The 18672-nt window shown below is 38.0% G+C and overlaps 1 protein-coding gene across 1 annotated transcript in view; it reads right to left on the reverse strand.

The window, feature by feature from the left end:
- Cow (Proteoglycan Cow) overlaps positions 1–18672 on the reverse strand; it is a 111074-nt gene that overhangs the window by 48337 nt on the left and 44065 nt on the right. The window contains exon 2 of the mRNA XM_071701945.1: positions 5407–5464. Coding sequence (XP_071558046.1) covers positions 5407–5464 — 58 coding nt within the window. The remainder of the gene's footprint in view (positions 1–5406; positions 5465–18672) is intronic.

Below are 18672 nucleotides of genomic sequence, written 5' to 3' on the forward strand. Positions count from 1 at the left end.
GGAGCTCCTCCGGTTCCTCGTTTACCTTCTTCCTCCGGCGAATAGCCCGAGTCTCCTAAATTACCTTGAGACCGCCGCGGGAGTTCTTTCTGTGCCTCGAGCAGGATTTACGAGGGCGTTCGACGCTCGTCGTGGAAGAGGGGGGGGGGGAGAGAAGGGGAGCGAGAAAGAGAGAGACGGCTGATCCTCTCACCATCTATTACCAGCACCGTCGCCACGAGGGATCCGCGGATACCATAAATCGCGTATCTATCGTACGGTGCCGAGGGCGGCGGCGCGCGCGACTCGGCGATATTACAACGTGAATTATACGGCGTACATTACAATACGATTGCGATTACGCGACACAATGCGCCCTCGGAACCGGCGGGCTATAGCAGAGCGGCTACTCGAATCGGACGTCTCGGCGCGGGATCGATCGATCGATCCGTACCCGCGTGTATTTCGGGAACGGAATAATGATCGGCCGACGCTAATAGCGTCGCCGGCGGGTCAATGGTGTGGAGAACAACGAAATGGCTGTGCACGATAACGCGGCGCGACAGGGTCGCTCGCATTCGGCGCGGCGCGGTCGGCCGGCGGATGCAATCGCGCGTGCGATGTCCTGAGACGCACCGGCCCGACGCACCGTCGCGTCGCGGTCGAGTCGCGCGTGCGAACGCATATTTGCATGCGCTCCGATGACTGTGTCCTGTGCGCGACAATGATACATGCGTATCATCGTACGACGATTAAAGCGGCGCGTGCCGCGAGGGGGAAATTGATTCGTCGCGCGCTGATGTTGCAGCAACTCGGTCGGAATTTCGTAATAAGCGCGCCCCGTAAATCCTGAAGCGTCCCTTGAAAGAGATCGCCTAGAACGACACGCGCGCATTTTTGTAAATTTTCCCGTTAATAATTAATCGCGCCTTCGTAGGCACGAGCTTCTTTTGCGATCGTGATTACTTAATTCACGTATCAATTCAGTATCTTAACACGATATGTTGATGCGATTTCTCACAGGAGAAATATGTTACTTTTTGCGTAAAAAAAAAATTAAGGATCGTTCGAGCAAGCGATCTCTAGCTGTACATAACTGCGGTGGATTCAACGGTACATGAGTTAAGATATAAATCGATGCAGAAATTACCCGATAACTGCACCCTCCCCTCGCTCTATGATACACATTATCAGATAATAATTAGGTGTTTGCAGTATACGCATTATCGTGTAAGATCACGTTATTATTACAGTCAAGTCCAATTACACGCAATCGCATGTTGAAACATCAATTTGTGCCTGCCGCCGCGCATGCCGGTTCGCGCGATCGTCGTGAACGGCTATTTCATCGAGCTCGGCATTATAAATACTGCATAATTAAGACGTATAAATAACGCGTAATCATGTACATCGTCGCTTGGTATAATTTATCGCAATTTGTACACGGCGAAGCCGAGATATTGTTTCTTTTGCCTCTCTCGAATAATTTCTCTATCGTTCCACAAAACCTAATATCATGAAATAATTTAATTTGCTTCCATAATACTTAACATTAAATACTAAAAAGTAGAAAAATATAATAATGTCCTGTTCTGAAATTTTCTTTAACAAAATCTTCAATCTAAATTTATTAACATTCTTGTATTTGATATTAAAATCAAACGTTTTACGACGTTTTATATACATATATTTGTAATATCTTTATTTTCCAATTTTTGAAATTTTGAAAGATTTACAAGAAACCTTTATGGGTTCATAATTGAATTTATATCTTCCAGAAAAAGTGTCTTTATGCGAAAAGCTAAACCATGTAATTTTTACTCGCAAACAATAAAACTTTATATTCACTAATTACAAATTTATTTTAAAATATGCGTTATATATTTGTGTTAGCTAGAATTTTTTAAAGAAACTTAGTCTTTATACATATTAACACAAGCACCGCATAAAAATGTTTTCAACCTTTAAATTTGTCATAAAAATTCATAACAAATAATCATATATGCATGCGATACGGAAATACCACCTATACAAAATTCCGCGCATGGTGCCATCTCAATAACAAGGGAAAGTTGTGCTATTCTTAAAGAAAACGATCACACGCAGCCGATGGAACATCGATCAACTCCTGAGAATTAAAGATGCAACGTGTACTACCTGTCTCGTCGCCCGAAGGAAAACGGCGATCAATGCGGATAACATCGCAAAATCGAGTACGGGAGAGGATCCCGTGGGAAGGGGTATTAAATACGTGACCCGACTCGTTTTATCCTTTCCGTCGTTCAGCTTCCGCCGAACCTTAAACTATTTCGCGTTAAGAGGTGTGAAATGAAACCTATCGTCGTTACAACGACCTTCATAGCGCGACTTTACCTGAAAATTTGCTATAACGCACGCGTGCTAGTAGTTCGGAGAAAGAAAATTGGAAAAAATGGAGATGCGCATCAAGTTTAACGTATCCTTATCTGAAAAATTGTTAAGAAGCGGCGACTTTACTAATACTCAACCGACGTCGTTGGTAAATAACGTCATGTTGCTACCAAAACTGTCTCATAACGACTTGTTTTACACATTTACATTCTTCTATACGTGCCTAAACCGTTATTAACAACAGTGACAGCTTACGACATGTCTTGTTATATAAGAAGGCATGTATCACAATTTTCACTTTTAATTTTTGACATGCCCACACGGAGGGAACCTTTGCTTTTTATGCGTTAGACTGCGAATAATGCGTTTTACGTACTTTTGTAATTTGTGATCTTTAATTGTAACTATGTAAAACTTTTCGAAACTGCACTGAAGATGGTCTGAATAACAAACGTTTCAGTCGATCTATATTAAATACATATGTGAATATGTGAATATCGACACGAACACCTATGGTTCTAAGCCCGTTAATTTCATTTTATTGATTTTTAATCTTTGAGCCTTTTTATATTCATTTACATTTTCTTTCTTCTTTTTTCATACGATCTTTTTTCATACGATAATTGATGGAGATTCTCTGGTATTAAAATGTGAGCAATCGCGAAATCGCTTTCATTTGAGGAAGAATTACTTGAAAATTATTTTTTATAAAATAACTCTGATCTATTTACCTTCAAATTTAAAATAAAAAACATTTTCGAGAACAAGGTGCGTTTTTAATTAGATCTTCATGAATAGATTGAAGTCGACGATATAACATTCATACATAATATTCGCTCATTATTAATTATGGTAAACGGAATTATTCACTTGATTATGACGAGCATTGGCGATCGTATCAATAGTTTCACGTCATGCTGTGTATAGCGTGCGCTTTATATTGTATAGTGTAATATATAATATCTCAATTATAATTATGTACATATTAATAAATATGCACAATGCAGCATTTAGACCAATTCTAAACCAATTTTAAAACATAAAGGAATATGCAAAATTAGTTTACAATTTTTCTGGAAGCCCACCGCATATATCAATAGCAAACTTACTGCTTTATTCAACAGGGAAAATTAGCATTCTAAAACTACATTTCCAGAACTACATTTCCATTTCGATATAATTGAGAGAGTTCTAGTTCTTCTTAAAAAGCTCTAAAGTTTCTGTTAAGAAAAGAGTTTTGCCCAAAGGTACTGGGATGCCTATTTCACGTTTCCGTTATAGAATTAATCAAACAATTATGTAAAAATTCTGAAAATAAGACGCTGGCTTCACTGAGATGCTTTAGGAGATGCAATTATAGTTAAACGTGCAGATGCAGGTATAGAGATACACACAGTAAAGAATCAAAAGCACATGAATGATACACGATGCGTCACAGCCAATTAGAAAAGAGCTGAGAGGAAAAGAAAAACAAAAGGAAACTGCGAAGTAACGTTGCAGTAAAAACCGGGATAAACTGCACCCAACTGCGTCCATCCTCTATAAATTTATCCTCCATTTTTCTCAGCATATATCTGCATTACAATAGGATTATATTTTTTATTAATAAATCCGTTCTGCCCACGGAGCACCATATAATGTTTTTTTATATACAAATCTTTAACGAAGTGAATTCAGCAATATTTTAAACGACGCACGGCGCTATTCAAATTGGAAACGTTTAAAAAGACGACATGTAAATACGATCTTTTTTACTACTGGCATTAAATCCGTTCGACGCAATTCTCTTTCATTTACTCATCAGTGGATTTCGATGTCCGCATGCATTATTATTAACTTTTATTCGCAACTTTAAATTCATGAACGTCATCTAACTTGGTTATTTTTTATCACATTTTTTTTCAAGTACAATCTACATATTTATCTTTCAAAGTTTACTTAATATTAAACAAATGTAACAGGAAAAGCAATTCTAATTTTCATTTCACGGTTTCACGGTTTCTAACTATATATGCATGTATATATTATAATAATACATTCGATAACATAGAACGAATAATATTCTTGACGCGCTAAATTCAAGAATTCCATCTCGAAATTCTATGTAATATTTATAAGAAAAAGATATAAATATAATATTTGTTCGGGTACATCATTCGCGCGCAGCGTGATATTCTTGTCGGGTATGTTCGTGTCATTTTCACAACCGTCTATCGTTCCGACTTTTACTCCAGATTTTCACGATACATCCGACCGCGTGCAACGCGTACGTGAAGTATATATAATATTTGGAATTTTCTAGGGAATTTAGCGGCAACGCTCGTGATAAATATCACATTTCGCCGAGCGAACCAGCTGACGGGGGGGGGGGGGGAGAGATTCCATTCGAATTCATACCGGTCGTACGTATATCCGGCTTTACGATCCTCCCGGCGCGGCGCGAAAAGTTCGCGAGCGTGCATCACCCGGCGGGGGTGAAAAATCGCGAGGCATTCGAAAGGCGGGCGATGACATCGCGCTCGACGATTTGCGCTCGAGGGGATACATGCCGCGTGAAATTCATTTGACGCGCCATAACGCAATTCGATCGGCGAACCGGCGACAATGCCAATTATCCATGCGAACTTCGCGCGATGCGATAAATATAGCCCGTTAAATGTTCCATTTACCTGTCATACGATTGAAATACACGAGACAAAGTCTGATTAGGTTTCACGCAAAACCTTCGTATTATTGACAGAGGCATTTATTAAACAGATTTGATCTTTAGTTATCCATATTTAGATATTCTCAAAGAAAATCTCTTAAATTATTTTATATGACGATTGATATTGTATCAGACGATTTAAAAACGTTTTCTCTACTTTATATTATTTTCAGATAAAAGTTTACTTTTTATCTAAATTTATTTATTTTTAAATAAAAATAGAATAAAAAAGCTAAGCTCCAGCTATATGAAAAAATAATTCAAGAAGATATATTTACACAAGTTCCTCCAATATTATGCATCCAAGATTATTAAATTCATGCAGATATTTTTGACAATATGTCACTTACTATTCGGGTCGTGTATCCAACGTTTCTTGTCTCCAACTTTCATTATGCGGGGGTCATCCTGAAAATAAGAAAGTTGACATGTTAGAAAAGGTCAATTTCACATCCACCTATATACGCTGCTTAAATCTTATTTTTGGATATAATGGGACACACGCAAACATATGGACTCGTTGAAGGTCGTTATTTTCGCATCGTCACGAAATCAAGGGTAAGTGGCGTTTTGCGCCAAAATGCAGTTCGATTGATACGGTACGAAAGCTACCGGTACGAATATATACGTACCTATATGCACGTGAATAGAGAATATGACGAACGATCGCTCGTCACGTGCACGAAATTCAGGGTTGCCCGATAAAATAAGAACGCGTAATCCGGGTGCTCGAAGTTCAGGCCGAGGTCAGAGGTAAAAAGAGAATGGGGTGAAACGTAGTTCGAAGGGGAACGAGCTTGCGAGTTAGGCTCGCGTGATAGTTCACGTGCTAGTTTGCAACACATACTTACACAAAATTCGCAGATAATATCTAAAATACCAATGGGAGAATACATGAAATGTAGGTTGCTGACCACGCTCTGAGGATCGACCGTAAGTTACTTTATAGGCTAGACAAAATGACGCAGTCAAATCAATTAAAGGAAGAATACTTGGGCTCTTACGAAATCATAAATATTCTTTGATCGATATCGACGCTATAGCATCGCGCGACAATCATCGCATGCATCGAATTATCGAAGAATCAGAATATGTACATATGTGTGTATAAAATCTACATCAAGATACTCATAATTTCATAAGTCATAAAATTACAGTTTCTAAATATAAAGATCCTAAAATTAAAGTTATAGATTATCTAAAATTTAGGTTTTTATATTTCTTTTCTAATAAAACATGACAAAACGCCGGGATACATAATACTTTACAGAAATACGGGATACATTATACTTTACAACAGATTTCAATATGTAATTCTGTTATTTGATCTAACACATATTTTATTAAGGTAAATTTTACTCTTATTCATAATATATTTTAACGCGCATTTAATAATTTTTCATCATTCTTTTTTTTAATTTAGCGTTCTTATTAAAACTACGGCTTTGCGTTATAAACCGTCCAGCGAAATATTAAAATATGTAGTAACTTTATATTTTTATGCCATTGTTATTAAAGATAAAAAGTATTACGAAAAAAAATTATAATATCGTACGCTTTCTCTGAGAAAGTACACAAGCATTTTTTGCATATACTTTTACGCGCAGAGAAAAGGCAAAACTAATTATAAGAAGAACATACAGAAGAATTCATATACACATTACGTAAATATTTATTTCCTGGTTGGTTTCTCTTGATTCTTCGCAAGGCAGATTAATTTTTTTTAACACACCTTGCATGCGACATGTGTGCACGCACGTAGTCGTGTAACTTGTACATTTTATATGTAACTTTCAAGATGAGTTTTCGAGAGCAAACTAGCTTTTTTTACACGCGCGACAAAGACAATTATAAAACTTCGATTCAAACCAAATGGATCAAAAAAAAATTCGTAGGTGCAAAATAGACCGGGCGCGATCACAAAGTATCGCTGCTTCCCTCTAATTGCACGGTGACGTCCATTTCTGTGGGACTACCGGAGTAGAATCGCGACAGGAAGTGCGGCGGGCCGCGCTTCGCGAAAATAAATGGCACGTATAACACGCGCCGAACGTCACCCCGAACAAATTGCCGCTGTAAACAGCTGTACGGTTCGCGCGAGAAAGCATCGGCAACGAGAAATGAAAACACACGCGCGGCGACGCGTTATTTCGCAGCAAAAATGATCGCGCGAGATATGAGGAGTCTTTCGTTGGCCGACAAGAGAGGGAGAGGGAGGGGGCGAGTCTGACGAAAGAGTCCTTACGAAAATAAAAGCTGCGGTGCGCGCTGTTATGAAATTACGAGCTCTATGAAAAACAGAATCATCGAGTATCGGATGGATACTCGTTGCGTCGCGTTTTAACGTATCGCGGGTGTAACGGGGTACACGCGGGACCGTGATGTTTCGCGACAACTGAAAAAATGATTAGGAGTGACTCGGTTGTCATCGGCGGCCGCAATGAATCGGAAAGAACGTCGGAGAATTACGTCTAATTTTCGGGAAAAATCGATCGGAAGACCAACGTAATTTTTTCGAATTTTTAGCGGCCGTCGTGAACCCGGCACGATGAATCGCAAATAAAATTTCTCTCAGACGACGGATGTACGACCTAACGTCCTACTTTATTCCTGCGGACTACGTCTAACAAATAGTCCACTGCTTTATGAAGCTGTCACGTGGTCTCTTCACTGCTGCGCTGTTTTATCGGCCCTCATACGAAATGTTTAGTAGAGTGGAACGGGTTAAAAATCGCGGTGCAGCGCGATTCACACAATTTCACCGACAGTTGCCTTCGTTTTGTTTAAACAACTGTCTGTTTTTAACTTTTTTAGATTTTAATCATACTCGTTTTTAATAATTAATTGCTAATAAAACTGTAGCATTAAAATATATATCTAATGTTAATAAAATATATAGATAATCTCTTTTTTTTATTACATTCTATTATAGCTTATAGTCATAGTCACAGTCTGTTTCATCATCAAAAAATAATTTTTATGTGTATGTATGTATTATCTGACTTATTTAAATTTTACTGCATAAAATTTTCAATATAAAGTGATATTACGTACCTACATTTAATATTGTATCGAATAAGAACATTACAATACAATCTTTTTGATTGTAAAAGATACAAAAAATACCTCGTTCCAATATGCATTGTTCTTTATTTTCTTCGAAAAAGAAATGTGTATGTGTGTGTAAATTATGCAATTCTAATGTCATATCTTAATCTTATAATAAAGTTATTAAAAAATAACAAATTTATTCTACTCTGCGTAATTTTGGTTAACGTAATATTACGTCGTTTCACGAATACCTTATTGTCTAATTTCTAGTCTATGCATGGTATAGAAGGGCATTGTAGAATCTACCCAGTAAATAAAATATACACCTGCGCAGTCTGGTTGCTCGGAGACCGGGCGAATTTGCCGACAAATAGAAAAACTGCGGCGAATTCCGGCTTTTACCGTTGTTAAATTTATCGAATTGCCGGATAAAGCTGAAAAACGGGCGGAAAATGCTAAAAAAAAGAGCGGGAGAAAGAGAGAGGAGGTGCAACCCGAAAAGTCGCCTTACCGCGGATCGGTCGCGCGCGGAAAATAGAACGCGTACCCACCATTTGAGAGAGAATATTGTTGTCGTAAAGAGTTTTATAACGCGTCGTAAGTGTATTAACCTACGTCTCAAAGGATGCCGCCATAAAACCGCGATCGTTTCTACAGACGACATATCCTAAGATTTATCAGCTTAGAAAAAATAAAGAATTTCGCTACACGACGTGTCAGCTCCACATATACGCACCAATACGTGCGCAATATTTGTTACAAATATTTATTTATTTATTTAGATGATACGTATGATTAATCGCGCTATTCATAATCCGATATTCAGTTTATATTTCTATTCCACTGCGATATCGATATACGCCACCTCGTAATTTCCGCTATTTGTATTTGTATATCTAATAAATTGCTGTAGTAAATACACCGTGGGATACAACCCACATATTTATTCTGGAAATGCGACGGGCTTTAACGAACTGTTTTTATACGGGCTACACCACACAGGATGAGATAGAGACAAATATGCAATGTTGCAACGGGCGAGGACCCAAGGTTAATGCTACAAAATAACAGGAAATATAAACTGTTATCTTTTTTTGCAATTATATAAACGCAATGCACAAACATATGAAATTTCTCTTAAGCTCCTTATGACGTATGAATATGTCATTAACGTTGAATCTCATAGGCGTGCATAGGTACCTAAAATTTTAAAGACAACTTATATGTTCACTGGACGCCATTAGACGTCTGCTCGTTCTGCAGATAATATTATACGCGTTGTCGCAATAAACGGTGCCGCGATGCGCGCAGATACGATATGCGAGAGAAATAAATGTCCGACTCGTAGCTAGTCGCAGTTTGCCAAGTGCAACAAGGCTGGCTTTCCGTGTGCACCGCGTTCATTAACAAAATGTAGGCGTCTACTGACAACTGCATCTCTCTCTCGCGCGCGCGCACGGAACCGGTAACCGCATGCATTTGCGCGAATGCATAACCGCTCGCTTTGTAATTCCGTTACTCTCCAGCCGGAATAATTCGCCACTTTTCCTCGCACATGGCTACATATGAATTATTAGCGGCCGCCGAAACGGCCTTTGAAGTTTGCGAAGCTACCTTTGGACAGGAACGGCGTAAACCGTGAGACGAACGAAATTAAATCAGTTGAACCGAACAAGCTTTTCACCTCGGTGTCACTCCATCTCCATCTTAAATCCCGTATGCGATATATATTTTATAATAGCCGTACATATTTTATACAATTATGTAAAATCGAAGAGAGAGAGAGAGCCAGAGCTGCCTTTAGTCCATTCGAATACCACGGCGAGCTATCAGATTCCACCTGAAAATTGCCAATAGCACCGCAATCAATCGTGGTACGATTGTGCACCGTCCATAGTATTTGATTGTTACGAGCCGACTAGAGATTAATAAATCGCATTTATCTTCTAGCGCATATATTGTGTAATATTAAATAATATTAAATCTATACTATTATATAAAATTCTTACGGGTGGTGTATGTTTGTGCGTTTTTAACTTAAAAACTATTGGACCGAATTTTTACCACAAGTATATAAAATAGGGGTAGAATTTTCCGGAAAGTGCTATAGAGTGTGTAGTTTTTCGTTATCTATTTTCTGGAAACCGATTTTTTTAATTTTTATGGGTGGTGAAATTAAAAAAATTAAAAAAATCAGTTTCCAGAAAATAGATAACTAAAAACTATACACTCTATAGCACTCCCCGGAAACTTCTACCCCTATTTTATATGGTTTTAATACAAATTCGGTCTATCTATACTAATATATAAAATCCTTACGGGTGGTGTATGTTTGTGCGTTTTTAACTTAAAAACTATTGGACTGAATTTTTACCACAAGTATATAAAATAGGGGTAGAATTTTCCGGAAAGTGCTATAGAGTGTGTAGTTTTTCGTTACCGATGTAATTTTCAAATAGAAAACGAAAAATTGATATAATCGCTCACTGATACGATTAATTAATGTTACACAGTTTTTGTCTTCGTAAATACAAAAGTATAAAATGTTAAATGTTTGTATTACCGAATCTTTGACAATCTTTATGTTAACCGATTTATTATTATACCAAGCTTTGCATCGAATGATTTCGTAGAGTAGTTTGTGTAATTAATTTATTCTTGAATTTATTGTTAATTAAACTAATTTTAGAATTCAGGATAAAATTCTATTTATAATTTTATGTATCACGTATTTTTCAGTATGTGTGTGTGTGTGTGTGTATTTTATTTTAATATTATATGTGTATTTTCACTCTTCAAATTTTTTAAAGACACATTTTGCCAATTTGATTGTGCAGCACATAAAGTTATAAACATAATTCTATTCTGAATTTTATTCTAACGTAAATTACATGTAGATCATCTATAAAACAAGTTTAACGCTTTAGATATATAGCGGAATTAAACATAAATATACGATACGTCTCAAGCGGCACCAGATAATACAAATTGCATCGAGTTTTTATGGCGTATGAAAAATAGTGCCCATCATACTGTCCCAAAGGTAATTACGTATTTCACTCCGTCCGTCTTATCTGCGCGCTTTATGTTCCTACAAGGAACAAGATAAATAGAATCCGCTTATCGATCTGCTGTGTACTGTTCCTCGACGCTGCAGCGCTGATGCGTTCTCGATTCGCTCAATCGGCGAGTTAATCCATTTTAAAAACACTGACCCGCGGAGGAGAAGTTGGACGAACTTTTCCATTCCGGCCGAATGAGATAATCCATAGTTTTTTTCCTTCACGCGCTTTGTATATATCGCTCGGTTCGAACCCTTGGAGAAATCGTTACGCAAAAGCGCTACAACGGAACAAAGAGAGCACGGACGTTCGTCGAACTTTAGCAATTAGCCGCTCTTACTTGTTCCTTCTTCCTTCGTCGTCGTATTTTGTCGTGCGCAAAAATGCGACAATCTTTATGGTCTTTGTTTTTAAAGTAATCGCTAATACACATTTAATTTGAATCTTAGATCTCTCCATCCAAAGACAATTATGATAACTGTAACAAACTCACACACATGCAGCTATAAGTCAATGAATCTATGATTGCACACTTTCATGATTGCGCATGATTCAATAATGGACACAATTTTTATATTATTAATGCATTGTTATTATTATGTGAATCATTATATTGCGAATTTCATTTTATGACTTAGATTTTCACACTTGAGAAGGACCACAACCAATGGTCGAAACGTCATGAATGTTACAATTGATAAATGTGGCCAGTTAGATCGAGTAAAAATCATTTTCATTATTTACTGACAAAGATAAGTTTCAAGATTTGATTATTATTATTATTATTAATTCTCGTGTAATGTAACTGTGTTGCTAACATTGATCAGATATCGTTTTCAACTGAAATATGAGCTTCTGAAGTATGCTAAGTATAAAAAAAATGTATTACTAATTACTCCGATCACGTTTTTACAGTTACACGATGTGGACATGATAATTTTCAATAAAGCGTCCGTATTATTAGCGAACACGAAGTGTTCACACGAGTTTACCTTTACAAGAGTTGCGAGCTGATTGCTCCCGCGAGATAGAAGAAAATCGTTCCTCGCGCCACGCCCATTATCAGTTTCTTTCGATCGGGTGAGCGCGGAAACGCGAATCTCGCTTTCCCATCGCGGCTCGCGTGAATTGCAAAAAGGATGGCGGGGATTTAGGTTAATCGGCTGCGGGTCCTCGACTGCAACGGCCCTCGAGGGCCACGAAACGGCTTTGAAACGCAGCCAAGAGCACGAAATCGTTCGTTCGCTTGCCCGCTCGCTCGCTCCCAACACTACGTCCGCGTGGCCGCGGAAATTTCTCTATCCGATTAACGCGACAACCGCTTAAGACTCTTCAAAGGCTGCACGAATTGACTCGTACTCCCGAGCGCGACGCGAATCCCTCCGATTCGCTGCGCGCCGCGCCGGGGAATCCCGTGGATTATACGAACCCATAAATATTACTTCCGCGATATCCCAGAACCCAAGCTCCGGTAACGGAGATATTCGAAAACTCAGGAGAAGGGGAAATCGTTCTGAGAAATTTCATTCGGACGCTATGGAAATGTAGCTTAACAGGTCGCAATAACTCGATGGAAATTTTATTATAAGGATTGTTCCTGCAGAGAACAATTACTGCGGTACATTTTATACTAAAGCTCACGTTAGGCGATTTATAACTCGTGTCAGAATTCAGAACGGAATTCTATTTATAGTTTTATGTGTCGTGTAACACGAAAATCATTTAAAGTATTAGGATACGTACAAATATAAATATGTATTTAAAACTCGCTTTGAACGAGCTACAGTTCGAACATATATATGTAAAAAAAACATAGATATAGTAAAATATATATTAAAACACATATACATCAGAACATACGATATAAAAAATTAAATAGAATAAATAGGACAGAAATGTGACGCTTCTATTTGTAATATTTTACGGTGTATTTTGACATACGTATTTTATTTTGTAATATATAATACTATAATATATAATAATTTTATATATGTGCGTATTCTAATTCAATTTTTCGCACGGCAAATAAAATTATAAATCGTTTAAAGTGGGTTTGATTATATATAATTACATGTATCTTGACAAAATATATGATAAGCCCTTGTTAAATCTTAATAAGAAATCTTGAGTGACAACAAATGCCAATGGATTAAATTTTAGATTTAGAACGAGACAAGATTTAATCAAATACAGAAATACGATGGAAAAAATAAATATTACGAGATGAGTTAAGACACTTTGCGTGTACTCTCTAAAGATAAGTTCACACGAGGATTCATGTAAAGATTAGCACTACCGCGCAGTGATATCGTAGTCCAGAATCCTTAGCTTATGGCAATCTTATTCGACTGTTGGTGTAAACTTAACGTGCAATGGTATCGTTATATTATAGTGCGGAAACTTGTAAGCTCCAAACTCCGGCGATATTACCGCGCCACGCCGCGGCGCCGGCGCGGCGCGGCGCGGGCGCGAGGGAGCAGCCAACTAAGAAATATCATTTGAATATTTTCATTTAATAAACCAAGATATTTCGGCAGAGAATGCTCCTTTCGGTAGGGAAATATAATGGATGGAAATTTGAGCACGAAATAAATGTCTTACATTCGAGAAAGAAGCTTGGTATGCAGACTACAATGACAATAATCTTTCATATAAAATGATATGTATAAAATGCAGTTATTCAAAAGTTGACGGTTATTAAGCAACGTAATATAAAAGCGCTTAATCTGATGTAAAAAATATTTTGCACATTACGAAAAAATATTCACGTTTATAATTTTCTATCAAAGAGAGGTATTTATTTTCATAAATCAAGAGAACAAATATGCGCGTGATTAACTGCAGTCAAATGGATATGATACTGAAGAATTTTAAAATTCATTCCAAATTGCATAACATAATTCACATTTACTATTTCACCATAAGCAGAATTTATTATGAAACATTTCTCTGCCGTGTATCACATTTTTTTAAATATGCAGTTTTTATATTCTTTCGCAAATGGAAGTGCAGCGTCGTCGTTTTATTTATCGTTCTACTGTTTTTAGCAAAATTGTTCCAGCGTTGCAAAATTGTTCTGCAGGCGTTTTACATTTACATTGCTGAAGCACGATACTGTTGAAACACTGAATGCTATTCCGCGACATGCTGACAGATTTGTAATTGCCCTTTACTGAGTCATTACTCGGTATATTTTTTTCCGTATAGTATTTTGTAATTTTTATATTTATAGATGGATTTTAAATTTTCGACTGCAATTCCGACGTTTTTATGTTGACGAAACGGACATCGCCGGACAATGAAACGCGCGACGGAATTAAACAGCAATTACAATTCGTGATAATAGTTGCCGTATTTCCGAGAGATATTTGTCCGCGATGGCCATCTAAAAAATGAAATCGCATTTCCTCGATAATTGCCAGATGCTCTCGCGCTACCAACTGAGAACGTTGAGAACGTAGGCGAAATTTCGCGAAATGCTTTACCACATTCCCCATTCTCGTCCATACGTTCTAATACAAATTGTAAATTATTATCGTCATTATCAGCATTGTTTGTTGACGACGGGGTATACCGGGGACTTTACGAACTCGCGCCCGCGGAAGACGATGATCGTGGCGAAGCTACCGGCAGCCGCGCTTAACCGAATACTGGGGTGAGAGGTCATCGGGGGTGAGTCTCCGCGGAGACCGAATTGCAGCGGAATGTCGCAGGGTCCACTATAAAATGCATTACCTCCGGGACACGTTCGCCATCGCGCTACGACCGGCTATATTCCTTGCTAGCGAGCGTTTCTACATCGCGCGCACGGTCGTCGATCGTAAATCAGCTTATCGATACCACCGAGCCGCGTTACTCTTCCCTTCCACTCTTCCCCTCCTCGTCCCGCAACAATCCCCGCCTCTTGTGTCCACTCTCTTTATTCTTTTCGTACGAAAAATCGCGTTGTCATTTCGCGCGACAAACCGACGCGTTGCTCGTAAAATCGTTGAGACACGATGTAAATTCACGGCGATTTATATAATTAATGTACATAGCACAATATATATAATCTTATATGTCTTGGCAGGTTCATGCATCTCGTAAAGGCTCTTTGAACAACCGAAATATGTAATATGTGAATATATCGCGCTCCTATTCAATTTCATTTCTTATACAAAATTACATCCACGACCTGTAACTCGTGTCAGAATTCAGGATAGAATTTTATTCATAATTTCTCGTGCCGTGTGATACGATAAATAAAAGAATTAGAAGACACGCATATAATAATATACGTTAAAGTATACACGCATACATTAAAATATACAACATATAAAATTCCACTCATAAGATCGTTTAAAGTGCTAAGAATTTTGTAAATATACTTTTATCAGTATAGAATTTTTTTTTAATGTCCTCACAAAGGTCCACATAAAAGTCTAATCTGTCAAGATTCGTTTTTTTGAATTTTTATCAATCTATGTAGACTGTAATTGTAAGTAAAATATGTAGAATAAAGATTAAAAATAAGAGTTTATTTTAAAGTAGTACTTGGTTATGCTTCTCAAATATTATCATTGCATTTCTATTAAACGTGATAACATTCATTTGTTTCGTCCTTTAATCATATTTATGCGATTAATTATTTTTTATGGTTCGTTGCCGTTTTTAATTATTATTTTATCATGTATCGGTAGTATTAAATCCCATCGCTTATTATTCGTGCATGCATGAATAATTTAGATTTATATATTTCATTATACTTCCGCATTTCGCATTAAATTCGAGCGATTTATAATATATAAATTGCCGTGTATATAAGACAAGCGTCGCTTGGGGATTTATTAGCGATATATATTTTGTTCGCTATGATCGTAAATCCCTCGCGGATTGTCGTGAAAGTAGAGTTCTGAAAGAAATGATGACGGGCGTATGAGTATTCAACTAAGCCGTCGAAATACAGCGTTAGTATTTTCTCAGCCAACTATTTCCTTTCCGTTTCAAAGAAAATCTGCCTTTCTCGCGTTCTTAAACGTCCGCGGATCCTTTTTTAAAGAGTTTCCCTTTCCGAGCAAGTCCTCAAAGAACAACGGAAAGCAGCAAAGACTCTTTTCGCGTTGTTATGCCAGTTCTGTCTTCCTCTGCCGATATTTATCTCGAAATCAGCCCATTAGTTTAGCGAAAAAGATAAATTCCAAATAATTACCTTTCTTCAAGAGTCGGGAAAAACCTCGATTTTACGCTCCATTATCTTATCCAAGGGGTTATAATAATTATAGAATAAATCTAATTATAATGGATCTTTATATAAGAATTTTAAAAATAAAACTGATCGGCTAATATTATATCAGCCGCGTATAAACTATCGGCAAAGTTTATTCATAGACAGTATCCTGGTTCAGCGACGTGACGAGCGAATTGACATAAAAATATCCGTACTTGCTATTGTAAACACGTATATCTCGATCGCCGCGTATTTTACTTTATAGCCTCTTATAGCTTGCACGTTTAGGCAATAAAGTATCCTACACATGTGGGTAATATAGCTTACAAATTTATTCCACCACGTACGAAGTAAAACTGAGCATGTATTACACAGAAAGAATATGTTTCCGTACATGAAAGATAGTTTATCCCGCTTGAAAATATGATCAAATTAGCAAAGTAGATGGGAAAAACGTTCTTGTTCACTCGCGAATGCTTGCAATGGAGCAAAAATAAATGACGAAACAACGAAAGAAAAAAAAATTAGCGCGATCACACAAGCGAGACCGAGTCGAGGACGGGGAAAAAGAATCAACGAGTGGAAAGTTAATCCACGAGAGAACGAAGAAATCGCGCGCGTATCCCGAGATGAGGAAATTCGGAACGAAAATTCGGGAGCTCAAAAAGTTAATTGCGACAGAGATGAGAGAGCTAAATGCAACAGATGTGTGCATTAGCCATAGTTCACGCCTACCGTGTATTACGTGCCACCAGCGGAGAGGCTCGCAGCGATGTAAACAGGCTGCGTATAATTTTCAACCCACCACGCCTCGAAAGATCATAGTTATTTATAGTTACGCGATGGAGCTCGCCGGCGCGGGCGCTTGAACGCGCATTGCAAATAAGCCCGCCCCCCACGCCGAGCGCGACACGGCCGATTGTTGTCGATGTTGGTGCGATCAACCCTTTTCCCCCTATTCCGAGACGGAGGCTCCGAAATAACGTACTCGTTTCTGTCTTCGATCCCTCTGCGTTTTTCTCGCCGCGCCGCGAAAGTACGTGACATTAAGAAAATCGCTATTAGCATAATGCACGAATCCCACTCGACTCGGCTCTATAGCGGGAACTCACCTTCGTTTGCAATTTGTAAGAATAATAGGAGCTTCAAGGCCTCTCGCCAATCCGCGGAGGCGGTCTCGCGGAATCAATCCGATTACCAATTAAGATCGAGACTTAATCTACGGAAGATCTAGGAACCTCTAATCGGAACGAGCCCGCATTTCGCTACGAACGACCGGAGTGATGGCACCTTCGCGATTCTCTTCTAAAACCAGCTGATTCGAACCACGGAATCACGGAAGAAAGATCGCTCGCCGATAAAAGCGATAAAAGTCATTTTATCGAAATTATTCCCAGGAGACCGCAAACTTGCGGGAAATACCGTACGTTGCGCGAGCTAAATGCGCCTCATTTTTCGCTCGTCTCAAAACAGAGAAACGAAAAATTGCAGAACAGAGGTAACTAAATTTGCGGCATGCATTCGCAAAGAGAATACTCTTTACATAATTCATACGGAAATTCTTTGGATGATCTTATTTTGTGGTGAACCACGTGCGGTGTTCCCTTTGTAACAGTCTAAGTCGTTAATATTACGCGAATTTACTTCAAAATATAAATCTCTATTATTCCAAACAAACTATCGTAACAAGTTATATACTTAATTCAATAATTTCAATAATACTAAAAGAATTTTTCTTTTTTTTAATAGAACGTGTGTCGTATTAGAAATGTTCAATATTTTGAAACACCAAAAAGGAAACGTACACGTATATACATATACGGATGTGTGTATCTGTGTGAGTCACATATTTTGAAATAATATATGTACCTTAAATTTATATATTTTTATATATCTTTTAATATACAATTAACTTGATATCTTAAATTAATACTCATTAAAAAACGGGCTTTAGCTCACTAAATTCACGAAAAAATAAGAGACTAAAGTCATCCGATTGCAAGGAATTGCTAAAAGTCATGACAGTTTGTCTGAAAGAAACGTCACGCAGCGGCGAATGCTATATAACATATAATATCGTGAGATCAGCGCACAGAAAAAAACCCCGCATCACGTACACGAAGAAATATAGGTACATATGTAGTCGTTCCATATTATCGCACATCCATATTTACTACTCACGCGTGCATGTGCATGCACGCGTCATCGCGAAAGCAGGGAAAGGAAACGCGCGACTCGCATGTAGGTGACTCGCAGTCGCACACAAGGTGGAAACATGTATGCGGGTAGCCGAAGGT

This window comes from Temnothorax nylanderi, unplaced genomic scaffold (assembly GCF_030848795.1).
Source record: "Temnothorax nylanderi isolate EJ_2023f unplaced genomic scaffold, tnyl_v1.0 TNYL_tig0027_pilon, whole genome shotgun sequence".
In the NCBI taxonomy this organism is placed as follows: Eukaryota; Metazoa; Arthropoda; class Insecta; order Hymenoptera; family Formicidae; genus Temnothorax; species Temnothorax nylanderi.